This window comes from Ranitomeya imitator, chromosome 1, assembly GCF_032444005.1.
Source record: "Ranitomeya imitator isolate aRanImi1 chromosome 1, aRanImi1.pri, whole genome shotgun sequence".
Taxonomy (NCBI): domain Eukaryota; kingdom Metazoa; phylum Chordata; class Amphibia; order Anura; family Dendrobatidae; genus Ranitomeya; species Ranitomeya imitator.
Window position 1 is genome coordinate 254,936,812 of NC_091282.1, and position 27,692 is coordinate 254,964,503.

Here is a 27,692-nt window from a genome sequence, read left to right on the forward strand (position 1 = left end):
TTATTTGCATATTATGGTGGAAAACTAGGAGTTAGTCATACCGGTAACGGTATTTCCAGGAGTCCATCATGACAGCACCACAGGAGGTTGCTCTTCATATCCTTGATAGGGACAGGAACACAGAAGAGGTTAAATAGCCCCTCCCCACCTCCACCCCTCAGTGATTTTACAAAGTACCACATCAGGATGGATACAACACAATTTTATTGAACTTCCTCTCTATACATGTTCATATCACACCTTAGACAGTAGTTCAAGGGAGGGCAAATAATGGGTGCTGTCATGATGGACTCCTGGAAATACCGTTACCGGTATGACTAACTCCTAGTTTCCAGATCGTCCCTCATGACAGCACCACAGGAGAAATACCAAATAACTCCTATTAGGGCGGGATTACAGCTTGGAGGACTTTTCTCCCAAAGCTAGTCTGTTGCTTTGAAAGAACGTCCAGCTTGTAGTGCTTGCAAAAGGTATTTGAGCTAGACCAAGTTGCCGCCCGGCAAATTTGGTCCATGGATGCACCCGCACTCTCTGCCCATGAAGCAGATACTGCTCTCAGTGAGTGGGCTTTTAGGTGATCTGGAGGAGATTCACCGGCTGAAATATACGCAGCGCAAATGGTAGATTTGATCCATCTGGCCAGAGTCGCTTTTGAGGCTTTTTTGCCTCTATTTTTCCCAGACATCTGGATAAAGAGGTTAGAGTCAATTCTCCAGCTGTCTGTAAGCTTTAGATACTGCAATAATACTGTTCTCTTAACATCCAGGGAATGAAGAGAACGCTCTTTTTCATTATTGTAATTCTGACAGAACGTAGGTAAAACTATTTCCTGGTTTCTGTGAAAGTCCGTCACAACTTTTGGAAGGAATGAGGGATCTAACTTTAAAATGATGCAATCTTCCTGTATCTTTAAGTATGGGTCTGTTATGGATAGGGCTTGAATTTTGCCTATTCGTCTTGCTGACGTTATTGCGACAAGGAAAACAGTCCTGAATGTCACAGACTTTAGGTCTGCCTGATCAAGTGGCTCGTATGGAGCTTTTCGTAGCTCATTTAGTACCAAAGTGAGGTTCCATGAAGGTACCGAGCTTCGTATTGTTGGTCTACGACGTTGTGTAGCTTTGATATATCTTATTATCCAGGGATGATTCGCTAGTGGATAATCATAAAAGGCAGTTAAAGCTGAGATTTGTACCTTTAGCGTACTAGGTCTCAAGCCCATATCAAACCCTGTTTGGAGAAAATTTAGTATTTGAGGAATATCTGGTTGTTGGAGAACGGATATCGGAGTTTTGGTCTGCGCACAAAATTTCTTCCAAATCTTCTGGTATACAGCCGAGGTCACCGGCTTTCTACTTTTTTTCATGGTTGAGATAACTGACTCAGACAGTCCCTTTGATCTCAAGATCTCCCTTTCAAGATCCACGCTGAGAGTTGTAGCATCTTTAGATTTTGATGGACCAAAGGTCCCTGTATTAGAAGATCCCGTCTCAGTGGTACTAACACTGGGTCTTCCACCGCCATCCACTTCAGCAGAGGAAACCAGCTCCTCTTGGGCCAATATGGCACTATTAGGATTACTGCGGCTAGACTTTCCTGAATTTTCCTCAAAACTCTGGGAATTAGGGCTAGTGGAGGGAACGCGTATGCAAGATCCATGTCCCAATGTTGAGCCAAGGCATCTATGCCAGTTGGATTGTCTCTTGGATTTAACGAAAATAATTCTTTCGTTTTTGTATTGCCCCTTGAGGCGAATAAATCTATTTGTGGGGTGCCCCACTGTTGAATTAACTGAGTAAAGATTTCTTCGTTTTGAGACCATTCTGACGGCTGTACCTTCTCTCTGCTGAGAAAGTCCGCTATTTGGTTCTGTGAACCTTTTAGATGTACTGCTGTGATGGACTTCACGGTATCTTCCGCACAGGAGAATATTTCTTCTGCTAGTGTTTGAAGTGGACGGTGCCTTGGTCCTCCCTGATGTAGGAGGAAAGCTACCGTGGTCGAGTTGTCTGAGAAGATTCGGATGTGGTGTCCCTGAATCTTGTTTTGGCACCTCTTTAGTGCTTCCCAGACCGCCCTGAGCTCCCTGTAATTGGAGGAACTGTCGCGTATCGATGGTGGCCATGTCCCCTGAAGGTATCGACCTTCTATGTGGGCTCCCCAGCCCCTTGAGCTTGCATCGGTGGTTAGGTTTATGCATGGGGATATTTTCCATGGTTTTCCTCTTTTGAGGTTTTTTATGTCGATCCACCATGAGAGCGACTGCTTTACCTCGCTGGGTAACCACATCCTGTTGTCTAATGAATCTTTTCTTCCGTTCCATACCAAAAGAACTTCCCTTTGAAGCGTTCTGGAGTGAAACTGGCTCCACTGTACACTGGGAATGCATGAGGTCATCAGACCTAGAATCCTCATAGCTTTCCTGATGGAAATGTATTTCCGTTTTTTTATTGATTGAAGTTCTTTTTTTATTGACCGTTGTTTTTGGTCTGGTAGGAAGGAGTATTCTAGTTCGGAATTTAGTAGTACCCCTAGAAATATCTTCTGCGTCTCTGGTTCGAGACTCGATTCTTTTGCATTTATTACCCACCCCAGACGTTTCAGGAGTGACGTGGTAATTTCTAAGGATTCTTCCATCTGTTGGGATGAATCTGCGATCAGCAACAGATAGTCCAGATATGGTGCGATGAGAACTTCCTTTTCTCTTAAGTAGGCCATGACCTCCGTCATGAGCTTCGTAAATATCCTTGGGGCAGAGGAGAGACCAAATGGTAGGCACTGAAACTGGAAATGAAGTATTTTCTTGTGGTTTCTTATTGCGAATCTGAGGAATTTTTGATCTGAGGGATGGATGGGAACATGACAGTAAGCATGTTTGAGATCTAGCGTGCACGTTACAGAGTTCTTTTTTATTAGCGGTGTAATTGATTTGAGAGATTCCATCTTGAAGCGTTTGTACGCCACCCATTTGTTTAATGGTTTTAAGTTTATTATTGTCTGGTAATCTCCGTTTGGTTTTCTTATGGAGAACAGACTGGAGTAATGCCCCTGAAAATGTTGATGATGGGGTACCAGTATTATGACGTTTAATTCTAAGAGTTCCCGTATGTCTGTTATCAGCCTTTGATGTACTGCTGATGACTCCGTCTGTGTTAAGCAGAATCTCTTGGGGGGTAGATGAGTAAACTCTATCTTATAACCCTGTGCAACTGTCTGTAGAATCCATTGATTTTGAGTTATGTTCTGCCATCCTTTTTGGAAGTATTGTAGTCTCCCTCCTATATTGTTGGCGTCATTGTTTGCTGGGTCCTGTTGATTGGTCTCGAAAGGAACCTCTTCCTCTGCCTCCTTTAGGGTAGCTCCACCTACCGGACTTCCCTTTGCCTCTGTAGTCCTGTCTTGGGTGGGAGCGAGTTTTTCGGAAGAATTGTGGTTTCTTCGGCTTCTCCTCAGGGAAGCCTTTTTTCTTATCAGACGCTTTTTCAAGTAGCTCGTCAAGGACTGGACCAAAGACGTGAGAACCTGAGAATGGAATCGAACACAGCTTGTTCTTGGATTGGGTATCCCCTTGTCCACGATCTCAGCCATAAGGCCCTTCTTGCTGCGTTTGACAGCGCATTATTCCGGGCAGCAAAACGTACGGATTCCGCTGAAGCATCTGCCATGAAATCAGTCACCATCTTTAAAACTGAAAAGGATTTAAGGATTTCTTCTCTTGGAGTTCTGTTTTTAATATGACTCTCCAGCTCGTCCACCCAAAGACTCATGGACCTTGCTACAGAGGTAGCCGCTATATTCGTCTTCATAATGGCGGCTGACGATTCCCAGGCTTTCTTAAGAAGATCTTCTGACCTCTTATCCATTGGGTCTTTTGTTCCAAAAGAATTTATTGGGTTTTCCAAACTTTTTTAACTGGGGAGGGTAGATCAAGGGAGGGGGGAGGGAGGGAAAGGGAGGGATATGAGTGTAGGGAAAGTACCCCTATAAAAATAGGGGAGACGGACCGTCACACAATACAGTAAGAATATACAAAATTGGAGTGGCATTGAGATAAAGCATCATAGTAGGTTTGTAGAGTAATATAGTGGCCATTATTTTACGTATGGGAGACAAATACAAGAAAGCCACACCTAAGCTTGATTAGATAACTCTGACGATGTGTTGCTGCTCCAAAAATACAACATAAAAACAAAAAGGTTAGTTAAGAAAAGCATAGACATAAGTAATGCATTAGTTCTGAAGCTGTTCAGTAATGGCGTATTATACACGTAAATATAGATGGCTCAAAAGCTGACCAGTAGAAATGAAGATTATGTGAAGGCCTGTTGGGTCCCGGACATCATCAGATGACCTATGGACCTTGTGGGTATAATGTTCGGTTCAAATACAGGCTGTGATGTGGACTAAACGTAAAGAAGTGAGATGTCCCTCAAAGTTCTCAATTTGGTTTGGGAATGGACGCAGGGCCAGGAGGAGATCTAGGAGGGCCAATTCCCGCACAATCCAGGAAGTCCGCCGCCCCGTCTGGAGAAGTGAAGGTGCGCCACTTTGCTGCAAAATAGAATCTTAGGCTGGAGAACTGGTGCCAAATATACTGCATTCCAGCCTGCTGCAGTCTATAGGTGACGTGTTGGAATGATTTTCATTTTTGTAGAGTCTCCTTACACAGATCCCTGTAGAAAGACAAGTGTCTGTATGGGGAAGAGAGAAATTTTGATTCCCTTGCGACATCGAGCAATGAGTCTCTTAACCAGTTGGGATAGAATGAGACAATTACGTCTGCAGTTAGATTTGACGAGAGAGACGGTGGTCTGGGTATCCTGAATGCTTTCGCAACTAAGTTTTTCCCTTTCGTATCAGGGAGCAGGTAAGATATCATAGATGAGACATAGTCTCCCAGTTGAGATTTTCCCACTGATTCTGGGATTCCTCGGATTTTCAGGTTGTTCTTTCTTTTAAAGTTTTCAAAGTCTGATAAATTGTTCTTAAATGTGACTATATCCTTTTTTATATTGGTCATAGGATCTGGTTGTATAGGTTCACCCCCTGTATTATGGGAAGACTTCGACTCGTGATGTTCCCTAGAGGCGTCGGACTTTTTCAGGGTGTCGAGAGGTTTGACAGGGGACACTTTAAAGTTAGAGGTTGGAACAGCATTAATTTGTAAAAAAATGTCTTTAAATAATTTTTTGAAGATTTTCTCAGATGTTCTGGTTCCCGTTATGTCCATAGATGTTAGGAGAGCCTTACATAGATTGACCATGAATTTCACTGAGGGGTAGCTGTCAGAGGCTGAGATTTTGTCTATCAAGGAGTGATTGGGGACCTCGTAAAAAGACTGATCCTGCACCATGTCGCTAATATCTGAGGAATTTGATATGTTATCTGATTCGTTCAAGTCCTCAATGATACTAGACCCCTCTGAGTACCCGTCTGGGTCTGATAGATCCTCATTGTCAAAGTCGTCCGAGGAGCCGTTGTAGTCATGGACAGAGGAGACTGAAGAGTCTATGTAGTAGTCTAAGTGTGCACGTTTCTCCTCCGATGGTGACATAGGAGGGTCAGGGGTTGAATACAAATTGGCAGTGTTGCGCTGATCTTTGGATATCTCTCCAGTAAGGGTTTTAAACGAATCAATGATTTCTCTAAGTGTAGGGGATTTATTTCTAGGCAGACAAGGTTTATTATTTAAGGATAAACAGTCATTGGTGGTATTGAGCTGGATCCCCAGCTCCAGTGATAGTACCTCTTCCTCTTCTTCATTATGGCTCAGCATTGAAGGTGGGAGGGGGTTGAACCTGTGGCTGTATCCCTGTTTTGGATATGATTCTGCCCCATCCCCAGAGAGGCAGTCCCATTCTGATGGAATATGTTTAATGCCGCTTTTTTGGTCTGCTGACAGTTTCCCCCCTCTGCTCTGGGGAGGTGTGTAGCATCTAGGGGGCTTTCCAACTGAGTGAGATGCAGCTGGCGATCCTTGCCGCAGCCCACTGCCTTCCCCAACCTTCACCGTCTCTCCCGGTGTCTGGCGCTGCCTGCCACTCTCACCTCCAGGTACGAACTCCATAGCATCGTACCTTAATAAGCTGCAGTGCGCCGGGGGAGCCGTTCCACTGCTGGGCTGCTGTGCTGTCCTTGTGTCCTCCGTAAGCTCTCTCTGCAGCGCCGTGTCTTGCGGTGCCTGGGTGGTCCCTCGGCGCTGCTTCCTGTCTTCCCCGCACAGCTTCCATGTCTTGCCGGGCGCAGGGATTCTCGTCGGCGGCGCCGCTGCGTTGCTTAGGGTTTCCCTCCGCCGCGACGCTCCCCAGTGAATCCTCGCAGACTCTCTGCCTCTTACCGGCTCACCCGCAGTCTTTGTCGGGTTTGAGGCAGGTGCAGGGGATCCCTGCGCAGCTGTCCGGGAGGTCCTCTGTGCCTTATGGAGTTGTTTGACCGCTGATCTTCGGCCGGCATCTCCACTGTTCAGGCTCACGGGACTACTTCCTCCCTCCACAGAGGAAAGCTTACCGCCGCCATTGCTGTATTTCTCCCGGGGACTCCTCTGCCCTAATGAGGGAGATTCCGTCGGTGTGCCAGCTAATTTCTGCTTTCCACATGTTTCTGGCATATTCTTGTGGGTATATGAGTCAATTAGTCCACAATTGAGTAAGGCTTATTAGTAGCAAACAAGGGATAAGCAGGAGCTATGCAAAGGCACGTCTGCTCCTGTCCCTTGGCAAACCACGCCCCTATCCATTGGGTCTTTTAACCCTGACAAGTCCTCAAAGGGAATAGCCGTTTTCCTTGTGACTTTGGCCACGGGAATGTCGATCTTTGGAACCGATTCCCAGACTTTAGTTTCTTCTGGGTCAAAGGGAAGACGGTATTTGAAGTCTCTCGGGACTACTAATTTTTTTCCCACGTCTTCCCACTCTTCCATTATCATTGCAGTTATGTGATTGTTGACCGGAAAAACTCTATTCCTGCGAGTTCTCAGGCCCCCAAACATCTCGTCTTGAACTGATAAAGGCTCAGACGAGTCTTCTATTTTCATAGTGCTTCTTACTGCTTTTAGCAGTATATCCGTATTTTCGGATTAGAACAAGTATTTCTTCCGTTCTTCTGGAAGCACAGTTAATGTATTGTCCTCTTCATCCGAGCCCGGATTGGAATAACCTGAGACCTCTCCTTCCTCGGAACTCACATCCATATCCCATCTAGGCCTTTTAGGCCGCGGAGATTGGGGTGGCACCATTGTAGACACCGTAGCTTGGACTTCGTCTCTAATCATAGATTTGATATTATCTAACAGCGAAGCCTGTTCGTCTTTAAGAAGTTTAGCGATGCATTTTTCGCATAATTTCTTTTTATAGCCCTCTGGGAGTTTGGTGGTGCACAATGGGCATCTAATAGTCCTTTTTTTAGTAGTTGACCTCTCAGGAATGTCCTTATCCTGAAAATGTAAAGGAGATCCCTGTAGGTACAGAACTAACGTTTTGTAATGCATCCCGTACCACGTACTACTCACATGGTCCGTGTGCGGCTCTAAGGATTGGACGTCTGGGCGAGTAGCACCTTCCATGTTACTGGGTCAAGTGTGCTGTCAGATGTCAGTCATTAAGTAGTCAATCTTACCCAGCTTCAAGACATCTGATTCGTCCTCCTTCCGAGCTCAGCTGCTTGGCTTCCACGGTGATTTCAGGTTCCCAGCTGTACTGCGCATGCGTCATCTGGAACGCACGCTGACCAGCCTGGGACCTGGATTCCGGCGCATAATCTTCAGACATTGCGCTCTGATCTCCCCCTGCAGCTCCCAGGCGCCCCGGAAACGATCGGCGCCGCCAACCCCCGGAATCCGGCCACGCCCCCCGGAAGTCGTCACCTCCGACTGGAGCACCGGACCGGAAGTCAGGGGAGCGACGCCAGCACCGGCCGCACGTGGAGGATGAGGATGTGAGGGGATGAGGCAGCGCATGGGAGCAGACAGCTCGACCTAGTCGCGGAGGGACCTCCATCGGTATCCTGCGACTTCAGGAGTCGCCAGACTCTCGCGGCCAGAGCCCCCTCCAGGAGGATGGGACCGCCCTCAGGAGCTCCTGCTCTACCGAGACCTGACCTCGGATCAGGTAAAAAGAAAAATCCAATCTTCTGGAGATCTCTCTCCTGCGTCTGTCCCTGATAGGGACAGGAAAAACACTGAGGGGTGGAGGTGGGGAGGGGCTATTTAACCTCTTCTGTGTTCCTGTCCCTATCAAGGATATGAAGAGCAACCTCCTGTGGTGCTGTCATGAGGGACGATCTGGAAATAAGTATTTGGTCAGAAACAAAATTTCATCTCAATACTTTGTAATATATCCTTTGTTGGCAATGACAGAGGTCAAACGTTTTCTGTAAGTCTTCACAAGGTGCCACACACTGTTGTTGGTATGTTGGCCCATTCCTCCATGCAGATCTCCTCTAGAGCAGTGATGTTTTTGGCTTTTCGCTTGGCAACACGGACTTTCAACTCCCTCCAAAGGTTTTCTATAGGGTTGAGATCTGGAGACTGGCTAGGCCACTCCAGGACCTTGAAATGCTTCTTACGAAGCCACTCCTTCGTTGCCCTGGCGGTGTGCTTTGGATCATTGTCATGTTGAAAGACCCAGCCACGTTTCATCTTCAATGCCCTTGCTGATGGAAGGAGGTTTGCACTCAAAATCTCACGATACATGGCCCCATTCATTCTTTCATGTACCCGGATCAATCGTCCTGGCCCCTTTGCAGAGAAACAGCCCCAAAGCATGATGTTTCCACCACCATGCTTTACAGTAGGTATGGTGTTTGATGGATGCAACTCAGTATTCTTTTTCCTCCAAACACGACAAGTTGTGTTTCTACCAAACAGTTCCAGTTTGGTTTCATCAGACCATAGAACATTCTCCCAAAACTCCTCTGGATCATCCAAATGCTCTCTAGCAAACTTCAGACGGGCCCGGACATGTACTGGCTTAAGCAGTGGGACACGTCTGGCACTGCAGGATCTGAGTCTATGGTGGCGTAGTGTGTTACTTATGGTAGGCCTTGTTACATTGGTCCCAGCTCTCTGCAGTTCATTCACTAGGTCCCCCCGCGTGGTTCTGGGATTTTTGCTCACCGTTCTTGTGATCATTCTGACCCCACGGGATGGGATTTTGCGTGGAGCCCCAGATCGAGGGAGATTATCAGTGGTCTTGTATGTCTTCCATTTTCTAATTATTGCTCCCACTGTTGATTTCTTCACTCCAAGCTGGTTGGCTATTGCAGATTCAGTCTTCCCAGCCTGGTGCAGGGCTACAATTTTGTTTCTGGTGTCCTTTGGCAGCTCTTTGGTCTTCACCATAGTGGAGTTTGGAGTCAGACTGTTTGAGGGTGTGCACAGGTGTCTTTTTATACTGATAACAAGTTTAAACAGGTGCCATTACTACAGGTAATGAGTGGAGGAAAGAGGAGACTCTTAAAGAAGAAGTTACAGGTCTGTGAGAGCCAGAAATCTTGATTGTTTGTTTCTGACCAAATACTTATTTTCCACCATAATATGCAAAAAAAATGATAAAAAAACAGACAATGTGATTTTCTGGATTTTTTTTCCTCAGTTTGTCTCCCATAGTTGAGGTCTACCTATGATGTAAATTACAGACGCCTCTCATCTTTTTAAGTGGTGGAACTTGCACTATTGCTGACTGACTAAATACTTTTTTGCCCCACTGTATATGTATATATATATATATATATATATATATATATATATATATAGTGAAGTTTGCATACAATAATGTCACAGTGCTCACAGAAAAGTTAAAGTAGGGTAGCGTTAATGCAAATGTGCAAGAGACTGTCCTTGTAAGGCTGGTTTCACAATTGCGGTTGTGTCCGCAGCGTTTCTGACGTATATATCCGCATGAGTCTTGATTTCCTATCTTTAACAATGATGTAAATTACAGACGCCTCTCATCTTTTTAAGTGGTGGAACTTGCACTATTGCTGACTGACTAAATACTTTTTTGCCCCACTATATATATATATATATATATATATATATATATATATATATATATATATATATATATATTTTTTTTTTTTTTGTTTTTTTTTCAGAACTTCATGAATATTTCCACCACACGAATTTGCAGGGAGATTCGACTGCATTTCTGTGTTGTGTGGATTCACCTCTTATCCAAGACTTTGTGTTTGGGGAGAGGAGATTGGGTTAAGAACTTAACTACCTGCCTGTTCTGCCCTGTGTTCTATCTCAGAGGGCAAGTCTCTGGCTTCATTTGACCTCAAGTCAACAGAGCAGCTTTTTCATTTCCAGTCTGATTTGTGGATGGGGCATGACTGCTAATGTCATGCCGATTGACAGCTGGCTCTCAAGAGGTATGCAGTAGGGAGCTGTCAATCAGCATGACGTCAGCAGCTATGCCGTTGACAGAGCTGAGGGGAGTAAAAGCTGCTCAGTTGATGTGACACCACCAGAAGCAGGATAATTGCAGCAAGTACCCGTCCGTAACCGCTCTGAGCTGGAACAGATCATTGCAGGGCAGAACATGCAGGTAGTTAGCAACTAACCCTGCGAGTAAGCTCTTAGCCTCATGGGCAGAAAACTCCAAAGTCCTGGATAACTTCTTTAAAATTTGCCATGGTCTAAGGCTCAATTGATACTTCATTATTGTCATGAATGAGTATTCCTAGACAGCACTCTAAAGTGCCTGCCGATCACCCAATGAATGAGCACATGCTCATTTATCGGATTAAATGATCTTTTCTGCTGCACAAAAGATTATTATTATTATTATTATTATACATTTTTATAGCGCCATTTATTCCATGGCGCTTTACATGTGAATACGGGGCAAATATAGACAATTACATTAAACATGAGCAGATAACAAGGCACACGAGTACATAAGGAGGGAGGACCCTGCCCGCGAGGGCTAAGATCATTGTTTGTTTTCATCAGCACATTGTCCTGTACAAGCAGGACTTGCACTACTGAGAAGAATGGCGGCCAACATGTACTGAATTATACATCAATTACAGATTCAGTCGGGTCTGCCTGTGTAGACTGACTAAATGACTGCAGATCAGCAAGTAAGCAAGTATCTGATTGTCGATCGTTAAGTGCCACAGGTCGACTTGCGGAAATGCAAATTAATGCTAAAGCTTCAGGGCTCATCATGAGATTTCAATATGTTTGCTTTTCTTTAAATTGGTGTCAGCAAAAGTATTTTAACAGTATTTAGACGAACCCAATTAATCACTTACTGAATAAAACAAGTGATTTTATGAATAACTTACGTCTTGTTCAGAAGGGGATTGTAGCTCAGGTGAATGAGCCGGAATCTGGTCCATTTTGGTAGACTTTTTACTATGCGTGCTTTTGATCTTCTGAGCCCAAGTTGTCAGTGATCTATTAGTACAAAATAAATGCCAGCAATGGTCAAAGCTGTGAAAGACAATTATTGCATAATTCCAAACACATCAGTAAAATGAAGCAAGGAATAAATAAATAAATATATATAAAATGAAAAACAACTTTAGAAATTGTCTAGATTGCAGGAGGTAGAACCTTAAAGTGACCATCACAGGAATCTACTTACAGTGAATCCTCGGACTATGAAGACCAATTTAGGATGAATATACCTACAGGTCTGCGCTCTTATTAGCCACAGCAATATGTTTGACTAATAGCAGTGATCAAAGAATAGACCAGGAACAAAAGCCTTTTAGTTATGAGTCTGGAGCGTTCTCTGCCTAATCCCAGTAATTTATAGTCCTCTGTGTACACTGGTACATTAGCATCAGGTCATAAATCCCCAATGATAGGGGAGACGGACAGCATTCTCCTCATAAATATATCAGACTAGTGAACTATAAAGGTACCGTCACACTGAACGATATCGCTAGCGATCCGTGACGTTGCAGCGTCCTGGCTAGCGATATCGTTCAGTTTGAAACGCAGCAGCGATCAGGATCCTGCTGTGATGACGTTGGTCGCTGCAGAAAGTCCAGAACTTTATTTCGTCGCTGGACTCCCTGCAGACTCCCTGTGCTTCTCTGCACTGGCTGTGAGCGCCGGCCAGCCGGAAAGCAGAGCGGTGACGTCACCGCTCTGCTTTCCGGCCGCTGTGCTCAGTCAGTGCAGGAAAGCACAGCGCCGGGGACAGACAGCGGAAGGTAAGTATGTAGTGTTTGTTTTTTTTAACATTTACGCTGGTAACCAGGGTAAACATCGTGTTACTAAGCGCGGCCCTGCGCTTAGTAACCCGATGTTTACCCTGGTTACCGGCATCGTTGGTCGCTGGAGAACTGTCTGTGAGACAGCTCTCCAGCGACCAAACAGCGACGCTGCAGCGATCGACATCGTTGTCGGTATCGCTGCAGCGTCGCTGAGTGTGAAGGTACCTTAAGTCCAGTGTATTCTCTGATAGCTACGCTTAGCAAATGGCACCATCATTTTGGTGTGATTGTGTAGTAAGAGCCTGGACCTGTGCACATAGTATGCTACACCTACTTAGGGCAGATCTGCATTAAGCAACACATATTACTACAGCTACTTCCAGCACAAGCAAAAAATACCATATATAATATGCTTGCAGCGGTTTTTTATGGACAGAATAGCTATCCCATGGCCTCTATACTTTCTCGCTGGTATAGGGGGGCTCAAATGCAATTACTCCAAAGGAGACATCTAATGTTTCCAGATGTATCTTAGTGTGGATATGTCGCTGTGAATATGCTTTCTCACAAGCGTTATTTATTTATGTGCTTATCTTCCAATGTTCATACATGTGCCTTGCTCACAGGGTCGCAAACATAGTGGATTCAAAGGTATTTAACATTTGCACAATTTTCTTATAGACCAGTCAATGAAAACCGGGGCATTTGCATCACATACCTGTTTGGCTGATTACCGCTGCAAGCAGTGCTTTTATCACAGCTTAAATGAGATTGTGAATGCCCTGATAAATGCCCCTCGGAGGATTTCTGAGGCCACCTTGTACTAGGTAGTTGCTTAAATGATATCTTGCTTTCTGCAGGCACGTGCTTTAAATCATGCGGTCTCCTAGACTCAGTCCTGCATTCTTGTAAAGTCTGTTTTGTAGGCAGTCTTGTCTCCCTTGAGGTATATTGACTGCAGCTGCTTAAACAAGCGTTTGGCTCCGAGGCAGAATGTGTCCCATAGCCGCTGCTGATGGACGTGTTCTCCAAAAAATGCTCCTGTGTAATAAAAGCTCTTTGATGAATATCAAGTTCTCTAAACAGATGGAGTGGGTTGCTTGTGTTCTTCCCCCTTTCTTCATGTTGTGTATGTTGCTGCTCATCCTGAGGTTTTAAAGAATGAGTGTCGTATGTCACAGGTAAAACGGCACTGCTAGCTCCATAACTCCAAGGAAAGCTGCCTCCTTGTAAATGGGCCAAGTGCTTTATGTCATCTCGAATGAGCTGAAAATGGAGAGTAATCAGTGGAAAAATATTACTAAAATTTCATAAAGAAATAGCACAAAAATACAGAGTCATTCTGGGTAATGTCAGAAAAAAATAGAATTTGTTGCAAATTTTTAATTTTTTTGCTTATCAGCCAAAATGTGAAACGAGCTGCAAAGCTTAAAGAATGTAAGCCGCTACGGGGATGACAAGTCAAGCATGAGATCGCTGAAGCAGAAACATTAACCTTTGCGTAATGACACTAACATTAATAGGCACACAGAAAAAGAAAAAAACAGACCACACAGGATTTAAGATAAAAATATTGGAAAAAACAAAAAACAGATTTTACCCTTTATGATAAGCTATAGTGAAGATAACTGAACATATTCCATGGTAATAGCTGGAAGCATGCCAACTCATACATTAGATGGCTATGAAAGCCAAGCATAGCTGCATTGTGCCAACATTATAAAAATGCTAAACTTTCAATCTCTGATTTGGCAGCCAATTCTATATCCAAATGCCAGCCAGTATTTAAGACCTGATATACTGACGTATCTGGCATGGTTACATCACCGGTTCACCTGCTTGCAGGATGCTATGGTGCAGGCAATGCAGTCATGAAATCACCAGGGATATTATTGGATATCATGAAGTCACTATGGATAGCATTTGGATATTATTAGGCTATAGCATGTATGTAATCTAAATAGTAGTGATGGTTTGAATTAAAATAAGACAGTGAGGGTGATCAATGAGTGGAACAGGCTGCCATGAGAGGTTGCGAGTTCTCCTTCAATGGACGTCTTCAAACAGAGGCTGGACAGACATCTTTCTGGGATGATGTAATGAATCCTGCTATGAGCAGGGGGTTGGACACGTTGACCCAGGAGGTCCCTTCCAACTCTATCATTCTATGATAAGACACTGAAAAGTTGCAGAATAATAGCTAAATTGAAGCCTTTTAGGATTATAATTTGCAATTCTATGATTAAAAAATTAAAATAATAATAACAATAAAAAAAAATTGTATACTCAAATCTCGGTCTGGCACTACCCTAAGACCGGGATCACACATACTGTACGTGAGATACGGCCGACTCTCGCAGGTGAAATCCCTCCTTTGGTGCCGGCACTCCGGTGCGGAGCGTGCGGCTCCATGTATTGCTGTGCGGCTGCACGCTCCGCTCAGGAGTGCCGGCGCCAGAGTTGAGTTTTCACCTGCGAGACTTGGCCGTATCTCGCGTATGTGTGATCCCGGCCTAACAGGTATCGTGCCATTAAACATTTAATCTGATCAGCTGCATGCTAAAGAAAACAACTCAAACAGAATGTGACGGCTGCAGCCCTTATAGGGACACAAAAGCAAGTGTGAACGATCAGCAACAGTCTGGGAGGGGAGTAATTATTTTTTTACTCACTCTGGGTCCACTGACAATAACTTTTAAAGTAGCTAAAAAAAAAACATTAGTCTGCTTAGAACTGACGTAAGAATGTTTAAAAAGCAATATAGCAAAAAGTATATAATATTTTGTTCATTTGGTGCAATATTACAATTTACTTAAAGATTTTATTAAGGGACAAAGAGAAGTTTTTTCTGCCTCATGGCAATTGTACGTATAAGTGTTGGAAAACACCAGCCCCATTCCTCTTATAGATGTAAAGTTAATACTCAAGATTGTATATTCACAATTCTAGATTTAGAGGAAACTTGGATATCCAATAACTACTGTAGAGCAATCCTAGACCTTTTAAAAACTTCTCAATAGACACATAGTAACAAAGCTTCCTGCCTCACCTGTAACTGATGGTTAAACTGCTCTTGTTGGGCATCTATGTGTTCTTGACACTGCCGTTCAGCCAGTTGAAACAACTGCGACCATCGAGCCTAGAAGAGAATTTACAATACTGAAGATCATGTTTTCAAGGTAAGAATGAAAAAGTTTGCATTATTATGCAAGAATTTTGATAAAACAGATCTCTGAACAGACTGCTAATCTTAACCTAGTTTTAGCATATAGGATACCCTAAATACTGAGCAAGAAAATATTTCTGCCCAATCGTTTGGACAATATTTGAAAGTTATTGTTTCATAACACCTACACTGTAAATATATGCACAGCACATGCAGGGCCGGCATTAGGGGCAGGCAGACCAGGCAGCTGCCTAGGGCCCCCACTCCCCTAGGGGCCCCCAGCTAGCGACACATCACGCAGCCGCTATGGGGCCCCTGTGAGGCAGGGGGCCCACCTGCCGCCAGCGCCGACTCCCCTGCCGCCGCATTGAACTATACCGGCGTCTGCTGATACAATTCAAAGCAATGATGGAGGAGAGAGCGTCAGCCGACACTCCCTCTCCCATCATTCCCCGCTCTGCCTCAAGGAAGATGGATAGTCACAAACCATCAAACAAAGAAGAACTGCTTAAAGTTTTGTACCAGGAGTGGCATAAGGTCACCCAAAAGCAGTGGGAAAGACTGGTGGAAAGCATGGCAAGACGCATGAAAGCTGTTATTAAAAATCACGGTTATTCCACAAAATATTGATTTCTGAACTCTTCCCGAGTTAAAACATTAGTATTCTTGTTTCTAAATGATTATGAACTTGTTTTTTTTTTTTGCATTATTTGAGGTCTGCAAGCAATACTTTTGTTGTTATTTTGACCATTTCTCATTTTCAGATAATAAATACAAAACTTATTGCTTGGAACTTCGGAGACACCTTGTCAGTAGTTTATAGAAAAAAGAAGAATTTACTCCAAAATATACCTATAAAGAGAAAAATCAGACAAACTGAAAATTGTACAGTGGTCTCAATTTTTGCCAGAGCTGTATTCTATGGGGGAGGCTGTGTTATATACTATGGCGGGTATATTATATTCTATGGGGGAGGCTGTGTTATATACTATGTGGCTGTGTTATATACTATGGGGGGTACATTATATTCTAGGGGGGAGGCTGTGTTATATAATATGTGGCTGTGTTATATACTATGGGGGGTACATTATATTCTATGGGGAGGCTGTGTTATATACTATGGGGGTACATTATAATCTATGAGGGCTACATTATATACTATGGGGAGGTGGGATTTATTATATTCTATGGGGGCTACATTATATTCTCTAGGGGGCTGTATTAGATTTTATGAGGGAGGATTGCATCATACTCTTTGATGGGGCTAAATTATATTCTATGGGGGGCTGTATTATATTTATATTCTATGAGGGGTGATTGCATCATACTCTATGAGGGGGCTACATTATACTATATGAGGAGGGCTGCATTATATTCTATGGGGGGTTTACATAATACTCTGTGGGGTGGTTGCATTATACCATTATACCATGTGAGGTGGCTGCATTATGCTCTATGGGGTGGCTGCATTATACTGTATCGAGGACTGTGGGGAATACATTATACTATATGAAGAACTATGGGGTGCATTATACTATGGGAAGTGAAGTATACTACATGGATGACTATGGCGGTGCATTATACTATATGGAGCACTATGAGGAGTGTATTATACTATGTGGAGGACTGAGCAGTGTATTTTAATATATGGAGGACTATCAGGAGTGTATTATACTATATGGAGGACTATGGGAAGTATATAATACTATATGGAGGACTGAGTGTATTATACTATATGGAGGACTATGGGGCATATTATATTATATGGAGGACTGTGCGGTTTGCATTTTACAATATGGAGGACTGTGGTGCACATTATAATATATGGAGGACTATGGGTTGTATTATACTAAACAAGCAAAATGCTGCATATTCATTGATTGAATTGTTCTCAGCAACACATCGCCGCTGTAAACTGTAGATGTGCTGCTGATAACATGATACTGTATGGTGATCTGTTAGTGATCTATTCGTGATTGTTCTGTCCCCATCATTCTTTCTCAGACAGTGGAAAGAGGGCGGGAAACACGCATTGAACGATTTCAATATTGTAGATCACACTCGTTTAGCGGCCTGAACTCAGCGCATGTAAATACAACCGAAATGCTTTTGTGTGATGTGCAATATGTTAGCATTTGGGGCCCTATTTTAAACTTTGCCTAAAACCGGCCCTAAGCACATGCACTTCTCTTATAAAGAGACTCGCAGCTTTGCATACATTAAAGGTACATGTGAATATAAGAGACTTTGCAATATATCTTATCAGAGAATTCTGCTTATTTCTCCACCAGCCACTTATTTCTCTCACCTCGCACCTGAATTTGTAATACACTCAAAACCATCTTGCTCAGGACAAGTCAGACCGTCAGTACAATAAGTTTTAGGCTACACATTATACTCTTAGGAAAAGGGAGGAAGTAAGGAGCATCATCAGAAAACAAGCAGAGGGAGACACAGAAAGATCGTGCTGAGCTTTCTAACCAGTCTATTGCTTCCCTTCAATCCTGGATTAACATTACTGCTGTGCAATTTCCTCCATGCTGCTACTCTGTGTGATAACTAAGAAATAAAAAGCAGTAATCCATCATTTTGCTGGGTTGTGTATTGGAGAGATTACATCAGCTAGCTTCATCCTACCAGCTCAGAGTAAAATGCAAGTTATAAACATAGCCTGCAGAGGGGAAAGCTGGTGAAAGCACAGAGGGCAAATCATAATGGCCAAAGCTGGTGAATACACGTAGGACAGCTTATGGTGAAAAGCTATTTTAAAGTACAGTTACTCTTTAATTGCGAGTGACAACATGAATATCAGATATGCCATAACTTAGTTTGAGAGAAATAGAGACCCTTGACTCCACCATAGCAGCACGAGAGAGCCTAAAATGTCTAATAACAGAGGACTGGTATAGCTTGCCATTGCTCTAATGTACGGTACTTTATTCTTTGTTCTTCCTCTTATAAAACAAGCGAGTCTCTTCTTAAAGGGAATCTGTCGCCAAGTTTTAGTCACCTAATCTGAGAGCAGCATAATGCAGAGACAGAGACCCTGATGCCAGTGATGTGTCACTTACTGGACTGATAAGTGTAGTTTTGATAAAATCAATGTTTTATCAGAAGGAGATTATCATTAGAGAAATAGTAAACCTGCTGACAGGTAGTCAAGCATGTTCATTAACTTAGTATAGCCCCTCCCACACCACTGATTGGCAGTTTCTGCCCAAGTACAATGTACGCAGAAAGCTACCAATCAGTGGTGTGGGCGGGGTTATGGAGCTCAGCATTCAGAGAACTGATAGATCTGCAGCAGATAAAATAGTGATTTTATGAATAGCAAGCCCAACATTATGCTGCTCTCAGAAACCTGGTGACAGATTTCCTTGAAAAACAGCCAAGAAACCTCCTTCTCCTGATAGGTAAAGATCCACATATGAGACATTTAAAGGTCAATCTAAAAAATTGAAGTATTAATATACCTCACAACTTTTTTTGGCTTCTAGATCAGTTTGATCAGCGATGCACAGATTTTGTGAAAAAGACGCCTGTAAGTCATTGCACTGGAAAGAACTTCCGGGCAGATCTCCTTCTTTGCTTGATTCGCTCCTAAACTCCAAGGACAAGACAAAACAAAAGAAATGCCACATAATTCTAGAATAATTTAAAGATTTTCCTAATATAAAATTGGCTTCAGATGGTGAATAAAATGGCTTAGTAACTGCCAGTTTGTGCAGGGAGGAGAAGAGGGATTTCTCTTTTTCCTCCTCCCAGCACAGGCTGTCAATCACGCTTCAGTGGGCTTCACAAAAGTGTTAGAATGGTTAACAGCGGTCCTGGTGAGTCCAGTTACGGTTTTAAAATACTGAAAAAGCGATTAGTGATAGCATAAGAATCATTCAAAATGGTGTCAGAAGGCTGATAAAGCACTCCTACCTAATACCTTGTAGAGGGAAATCCTGCTGTCAGGTTCCTTTTAACCTCTTAACGACCTAAGATAAACAATTTAGTTATAAGTTGCTAAAGACTGTATGCTTAGTAGCTAAACCTGCTTCATAGGGGCTATGATTGCTGCTGTTAACCATTTAAATGCAGCTGTAAATTAATGAGAATGGCATTTAAATAGTCTCCAAAATGCCAGCTGAAGGTCCCCATGGATGCCATCAAAGCCAGAAGGTGAGCGGCACCAGCGGGTCACAGGAGGCAGGAGCCGGTGGGTGCGGCTAACTCCTGTACCCGCTGCTAAAGAGAAATGAACATTCACTGCACTGGCAGTGAATATAAATTTTTCTTATAGCGCGCACAGTGTCAGCCACAGCGGCCGGGCGATCACGGGTGTGCGCTACTTAAAAGAAACAAATATTCACTTATCTCCACTCCCATAGGCGTGGAGCGCAGCAAATATTCATTCCCTTAAGTAGTGATCAATCAGCCGCTGCTGGCTTCAGAACAAGACGCAAGGGAGCGCAGGGACGGTAAGTAGGATGGTTTAAATTATTTTTATGCTTTTCTGATGGGGTCAATACATACAAGGGTAGGGATGAGGAACCATGCATACCAGTATATGGATGAGGAACCATGCAAACCAGGATAGGAATGAGGAACCATGAATACCAGGATAGGGATGAAAACCATGCACACCAGGATAGGGATGGGGAACCATGCATACCAGGATAGGGATGAGGAACCATGCATACCAGGATAGGGATGGGGAACCATGTATACCAGGATAGGGATGAAGAGCCATGCATACTATGATAGGGATGAGGAACCGTGAATACCAGGATAGGGATGAGGATCCATGCATACCAGAATAGGGATGAAGAGCCATGCATACCATGATCGGGATGGGGAACCATACATACCAGGATAGGGATGGGGAACCATGTATACCAGGATAGGGATGAGGAACCGTGAATACCAGGATAGGGATGGGGAACCATGTATACCAGGATAGGGATGAAGAACCATGCATATCATGATTGGGATGGGGAACCATGCATACCAGGATAGGGATGAGGAACTATGCATACCAGGATAGGGATGAAGAGCCATGCATACAAGGATAGGGATGGGGAACCATGCATACCAGAATAGGGATGAGGATCCATGCATACGAAGATGGGGATGAGGTTGCCATGCATACAAGGATACAGATGAGAAACCATGCCTACCAGGATAGGGATGAAGAACCATGCATACCACGATGGGGACGGGGAACCATGCATACCAGGATAGGGACGAAGAGCCATGCATACCAGGATAGGGATGGGGAACCATGCATACCAAGATAGGGATGAAGAGCCATGCATACCAAGATAGGGATGTCGAACCATGCATACCAGAATAGGGATGAAGATCCATGCATACGAAGATGGGGATGAGGTTGCCATGCATACAAGGATAGAGATGAGGAACCATGCATACAGGATATGGATGAGAAACCATGCAAACCACGAATGGGATGAGGAACCATGCATACCAAAATAGGGATGAGGAGGCCGTGCATACCAGGATAGAGTTGTGGAGGTCTTGCATACCAGGATAGGGATGAGCAGGCCGTGCATACCAGGATAGGGATGAGGAGCCATGCATACCAGGATAGGGATGAGGAACCATGCATACCAGGATAGGAATGAGGAGTCATGCATACCAGGATAGGGATGAAGAACCATGCATACCAGGATAGGGATGAGGAGCCATGCATACCAGGATAGGGATGAGAAACCATGGAAAGCAGGATGGGGATGAGGAACGATGCATACCAGGATAGGGATGAAGAACCATGCATACCAGGATAGGGATGATGAGCCATGCATACCAGGATAGGGATGAGGAATCATGCAAATCAGGATGGGGGATGAGGGGATAATGCATACCCGGCTTATACTCAAGTCAGTAAGTTTTTCGTGGCAAAATTAGGTGCCTCAGCTTATATTCGAGTAGTATACTCAAATATATACGGTATATATAATCTGTTGGTCTATGTTGAGCACTGTGTGTCTATATTGACACACACATACACACTGCTGAGCATAAACCAGGAAATTTGTCACAAAACTTTTAGCTCCCTTTCAGAATCAACATTTTGTAAGGGATACCATACTACAAAATACTCCCATAAATGTAGGCCATTGACTGCAAACAAGATTTGTTATTTTGCCCATCCCAAAACAGTCATTTTATTAAAAAATTCATTCAAAACCATGTTACATAAATGATCCTAATGAAAGTGTTAGGAGCAAAGGGAAAGTTTAGACGTTGGACAACTGCACCACCAGCTTGGGTCCTGGCAAATTTTGGCTTTTTTGTGCATGGGATTTAGGAGAGATTTCCTCGTGGACGACACCAATGCATGCCATTCCTCTGCAGTGTACGCCATATTGTGCCATGAGAAACAATCACCCCTAAATTTGCTTTCTACTTCTTTAGCTACAGTGGGGAAAAAAAGTATTTAGTCAGCCACCAATTGTGCAAGTTCTCCCACTTAAAAAGATGAGAGGCCTGTAATTGACATCATAGGTAGACCACAACTATGAGAGTCAAAATGAGAAAACAAATCCAATGTCTGATTTGGCAAGATTTATTTTGCCAATTATAGTGTAAAATAAGTACCGTATATACTCGAGTATAAGCCGAGATTTTCAGCCCATTTTTTTGGGCTGAAAGTCCCCCTCTCGGCTTATACTCGAGTCATATACCCGGGTGTCAGCAGGGGAGGGAGAGCGGGGGCCGTGTAATCATACTTACCTGCTCCCAGCGCGGTCCCTGCAGTCCCTGGCTTCTCCGGCGCTGCAGATTCTTCCTGCACTGAGCGGTCACATGGCACCGCTCATTACAGAAATGAATAGGCAGCTCCACCCCCATAGGGGAGGAGCCGCATATTCATTGCTGTAAATGATCGGTGCCATGTGACCGCTCAATTACAGGAAGAAGCTGCAGCGCCGGAGAAGCCAGGGACTGCAGGGACCGCGCCGCAGCAGGTAAGGGGAGCGCAGCGCTATAATTACCTGCTCCTCGCTCCGGCTCCGTCCTCTAGCAATGACGCTCAGGTTAGAGGGCGCTGTGACGTAGTCAGTGCGCGCCCTCTGCTGAGCGTCAGTGCTGGAGACAGAGCCGCAGAGGAGCAGGTAATTATTGAAAGCGCCGGCGTCCTGAGAAGAGAGGTGAGTATGTGATTTTTTTTTTTTTTATGGCAGCACCAGCAGCATTCTAAGGAGCACCTATGGGGCCATAAAGGTGCAGAGCATATAAGGGGCACAGCATTATAAGGAGCACCTATGGGGCCATAAAGGTGCAGAGCATATAAGGGGCACAGCATTATAAGGAGCACCTATGGGGCCATAAAGGTGCAGAGCATATATGGGGCACAGCATTATAAGGAGCACCTATGGGGCCATAAAGGTGCAGAGCATATATGGGGCACAGCATTATAAGGAGCACCTATGGGGCCATAAAGGTGCAGAGCATAAATGGGGCACAGCATTATAAGGAGCACCTATGGGGCCATAAAGGTGCAGAGCATATATGGGGCACAGCATTATAAGGAGCACCTATGGGGCCATAATCAAAGGTGCAGAGCATATATGGCACAGCATTATAAGGAGCATCTATGGGGCCATAATCAAAGGTGCACAGCATATATGGCACAGCATTATAAGGAGCATCTATGGGGCCATAATCAACGGTGCAGAGCATTCTATATAGCACAGTTGTATATGGAGCATCTATGGGGCAATAATGAACGGTATGGAGCATCTATTTTTATTTTTGAAATTCACCGGTAAATGCTGCATTTTCTACCCTAGGCTTATACTCGAGTCAATAAGTTTTCCCAGTTTTTTGTGGCAAAATTAGGGGGGTCGGCTTATACTCGGGTCGGCTTATACTCGAGTATATACGGTATTTGGTCATTAACAAAACTTCATCTCAATATTTTGTTATATATCCTTTGTTGGCAATGACAGAGGTCAAACGTTTTCTGTAAGTCTTCACAAGGTTGGCACACACTGTTGGTGGCATGTTGGCCCATTCCTCCATGCAGATCTCCTCTAGAGCAGTGATGTTTTGGGCTTGTCTCTGGGCAACACAGACTTTCAATTCCCTCCAAAGGCTTTCTATGGGGTTGAGATCTGGAGACTGGCTAGGCCACTCCAGGACCTTCACATGCTTCTTACAAAGCTACTCCTTCATTGCCCTGGTGGTGTGCTTGGGATCATTATCATGCTGAAAGACCCATCCATGTTTCATCTTCAATGCCCTTGCTGATGGAAGGATGTTTTCACTCAAGATCTTAGGATACATGGCCCCACTCATTCTTTCATGTACACGGATCAGTCGTTCTAGTCCCTTTGCAGAGAAACAGCCTCAAAGCATGATGTTGCCACCCCCATGCTTCGCAGTAGGTATGGTGTTATTTGGATACAACTCAGCATTCTGTCTCCTCCAAACACAACGAGTTTTGTTTCTAACAAACAGTTCTACTTTGGTTTCATCAGACCATATGACATTCTCCCAATACTCTTCTGGATCATCCAAATGCTCTCTAGCAAACTTCAGAAGGGCCCGGACACGTGCTGGCTTAAGCAGGGGGACACATCTGGCACTGCAGGATCTGAGTCCCTGGCGGCGTAGTGTGTTACTGATGGTAGCCCTTGTTACGGTGATCCCAACTCTATGCAAGTTATTCACTAGGTCCCCCCTAGTGGTTCTGGGATTTTTGATCACCATTCTTGTGATAAATTTGACCCCACGGGATGAAATCTTGCGTGGAGCCCCAGACCGAGGGAAATTATCAGTGGTCTTGTATGTCTTCCATTTTCTTATTATTGCTCCCACAGTTGATTTCATCACACCAAGCTGCTTGCCTATTGCAGATTCAGTCTTCACAGCCTGGTGCAGGGCTACAATTTTGTTTCTGGTGTCCTTCGACAGCTCTTTGGACTTCACCATAATGAAGTTTGGAGTGTGACTGAGGTTGTGGACAGGTGTCTTTTATACTGATAACAAGTTCAAACAGGTGACATTACTACAGGTAATGAGTGGAGGACAGATGAGCCCCTTAAAGAAGAAGATATAGGTCTTGAGAGCCAGAAATCTTGCATGTTTTCAGGTGACCAAATACTTATTTTCCACCATAATTTACAAAATAAATCTTGCAAAATCAGACAAGGTGATTTTCTCGATTTGTTTTCTCATTTTGACTCTTAACTACAGACCTCACAATTTTTTCCCCACTGTATAATGCTCCAAACATAAAAAAAAAGAAATACCTCTCATCGCTGCTCTGCTCCTCAAAGTCGCCATCTTCTGGCTCTCTGCACTGTAACTATTCAGGCAGAGAGCGCACAGACGTGACGTTATCACGCCCTCTGACCTGAACATTACTTTTTTTGCACTCATTCTCGTATGTGGGTTTATACTTTAAGGGTATGTGTCCACCTTCAGGATGGGCAGCGGTTTTGACGGAGCGGCGAACTCGCTCCGCCCCCTTCTGGAGACGCGATGATGCCGGATGTGTTCGTTGCACACATCCGGAATCATCGCACCCCATACATAGGGCCCTGTGTTATACCTTGCGGCGGCGCCGCAAAGTAAACGGACATGCTGCGATCTAAAAAGACGCGCCGCATGACCGGAGTCGCAGGGCCACCGGATGCGTCTTACCACGCATAGTGGAGATGGGATTTCATTAAATCCCCTCCACTATGCTGTAACTTCTGGACGCTGCGTGTTTGACGCTGCGTCACTATGCAGCGTCAAACACGCAGCGTTTCCTGAACGTGGAAACATAACCTTATATATTTGCCTTGTGTGTCTAACAGGTTGCATATTATCTTTGTATAGGTTTTGGAGACTACTGGTAATTTAGTAGTTGAGACTTTCTTATCCTTGTACTTAAAAAAAGCATTAGAAGGCACCTGTCTGATGTGATTAGTTCTAAAGAAGTCAATATTTCAGCGGATTCTAGGCACTTTTCACAGGTACTGGGGACACTAAATGCATACAATTTATGGGCATAGAAAAAAGTATATAAACTGATCAGAGGTGGCCTCTGGACCCTCAACACATAACAACCTATGGTGAGGACGCCTTTATCCACCAACGTTCACCTCGGCAGTCTCCTGACTCTCAGTTTTACAGCAACCGTGGCCTGATGAAAATGCCACCAACGAAGGCTCCGGAGGCGCCAAAAATCTCCAGAGGGCCGACCTGGGGAATGAGTTGGGTACATGCATAACTGGGGGTAACTCCAACTGATAAGTCCCCGGTCTGAGAATGGCCAACGCCCGATATGGCCCAATCACCCTGGAATTCCAGGACCCAGTTGCACACGGCCACCTGATGTTTTTGGTGGAAACCCATACATACTCATTCACACCCAGATCCGGACCTGAACGTTTATTTCCATGCATGCGTCTGCCAAAAGATGGTGAATTCTTAGAGGAATTGACAACAGAGGCGTCTCCCTGTGTCACCAAACCCACACCCCCATTATGCTCAGAGGGAACACCACCCTCCTCTGACCCCTCCTCCTAAGAGGTCTCTGACACACCGGGTTAGCATGTAGTGAGGGTAAAGTCTTGCCCCTACTCTCTGACAGCATCTCTGCTGCCCCCACTGGAGAGGAAGGGGTAGGTTGTAGAAGGACGGCAGAGACAGTTGCCCCTGGGCAGCAGCCCTCACACGACTGATCCCAGGTGACCACTTCCTTTAACCGCCAATCTATGACCGGGTTGTGTTTTTTCAACCAAGGGAGTCCCCTCACTCTTATATTGTTTGTTGCTGTTTATTTGCTTTGTGGTGCTGTTTACACTGTTCACCCTCTGGGTTTAGTACAGGGTTTAACAGGAGACAGGGACAGGTTGGTGACTTGGGCCTCCCTACCTTCAAGGGAACGCCCAAATTAAGGAAAGACAGGGCTTCCCCTAGCCTGAGGGGCAGTTCAGGGGCCCAGATTCCTCATCTCCTGCTTTCCTATTTCTGTCTCGTGACAAATATATGTCCAACTTTATCTACAATTGTACCGATCATGACTGGAAAAAATTTTGTTTGTGTTTGCACTGCCTCCACGACCTGGCCTAGGGCGGCTCGGTGTGCTGAATTTCATCTTTAAAAGGTGCATCTGAAATCAGTAAGCTGACTTTCTCCTTTCCTGTACCCTCCTTGCATTTCTCCAAAATATCCCCCCCCCCCACACTGACCCTCTCCAAAATATCCCTTCAAACTGCCCCATTCCATATCTCTCCCACACTGCCTCTCTGCATAACGTCTTTAACCCGCCTCCACCACTGCCCCTCGCTTTACTATGCCACTGCACATTGGGCCCGAGGCTAAAAAGAACTTCTCTGCCCCAGTCTCGGCGCTGCAATGTTCAAATATATTTGCGTCTTGAGACAGCAGAGTCTCAGTCCTGAACCCCTTTGGAAACCTCTGGAATGTAATCAAGAGGATGATGGATAATAATCACAAGCCATCAAAGTAGAACCGCTGAAATGTTTGCGCCAGAAGTAGTGTGAAAGACTGGTGGCAAGCATGCCAAGACGCATGAAAGCTATGATAAAAAATCATGGTTATTCCACAAAATATACATTTTTTAACTTTTCCTGAGTTAAAACATTAGTATTCTTGCTTCTAAATGATTATGAACTTGTTTTTTTTTTTTTACATTATTCACGGTCTGCAAGCAATGCATTTTTTTGTTATTTTGACCATTTCTCATTTTCAGAAAATAAATACAAAATTTATTACTTGGAAATTTGGAGACATGTTGTCAGTAGTTTAAAGAATAAAAGAACAATTTACATTTTACTCAAAAATATACCTATAAGGAGAAAAATATGACAAACTGAAAATTTTGCAGTGGTCTCTTAATTTTTGCCAGAGCTGTGTGTGTGTGTGCGCGTCTGTCTGTATGTATATTATTATTATTTATTGTTATAGCGCCATTTATTCCATGGCGCTTTACATGTATGCGTGTATGTGTATATATATATATATATATATATATATATATATATATATATATATATATATATATATATATATATATATATATATATATATACAGTGGGGCAAAAAAGTATTTAGTCAGTCAGCAATAGTGCAAGTTCCACCACTTAAAAAGATGAGAGGCGTCTGTAATTTACATCATAGGTAGACCTCAACTATGGGAGACAAACTGAGAAAAAAAAATCCAGAAAATCACATTGTCTGTTTTTTTATCATTTTTTTTGCATATTATGGTGGAAAATAAGTATTTGGTCAGAAACAAACAATCAAGATTTCTGGCTCTCACAGACCTGTAACTTCTTCTTTAAGAGTCTCCTCTTTCCTCCACTCATTACCTGTAGTAATGGCA

General features: G+C 44.0%; 1 protein-coding gene across 3 annotated transcripts in view; it reads right to left on the minus strand.

Annotated features, from left to right (window-relative positions):
• The window catches only part of MPHOSPH9 (M-phase phosphoprotein 9), a 157,834-nt gene that overhangs the window by 84,062 nt on the left and 46,080 nt on the right, over positions 1-27,692 (minus strand). For all 3 annotated transcript variants that reach the window (XR_011318923.1, XM_069755848.1, XM_069755842.1), the window contains exons 3-6: positions 18,814-18,940; positions 15,224-15,313; positions 12,893-13,440; positions 11,293-11,404 (exon numbers count right to left, since the gene is read on the minus strand). Coding sequence is in view for 2 of the 3 variants with exons in the window: in XM_069755848.1 (XP_069611949.1) it covers positions 11,293-11,404; positions 12,893-13,440; positions 15,224-15,313; positions 18,814-18,940 (877 nt within the window). In the remaining variant the exon portion in view is untranslated. The remainder of the gene's footprint in view (positions 1-11,292; positions 11,405-12,892; positions 13,441-15,223; positions 15,314-18,813; positions 18,941-27,692) is intronic.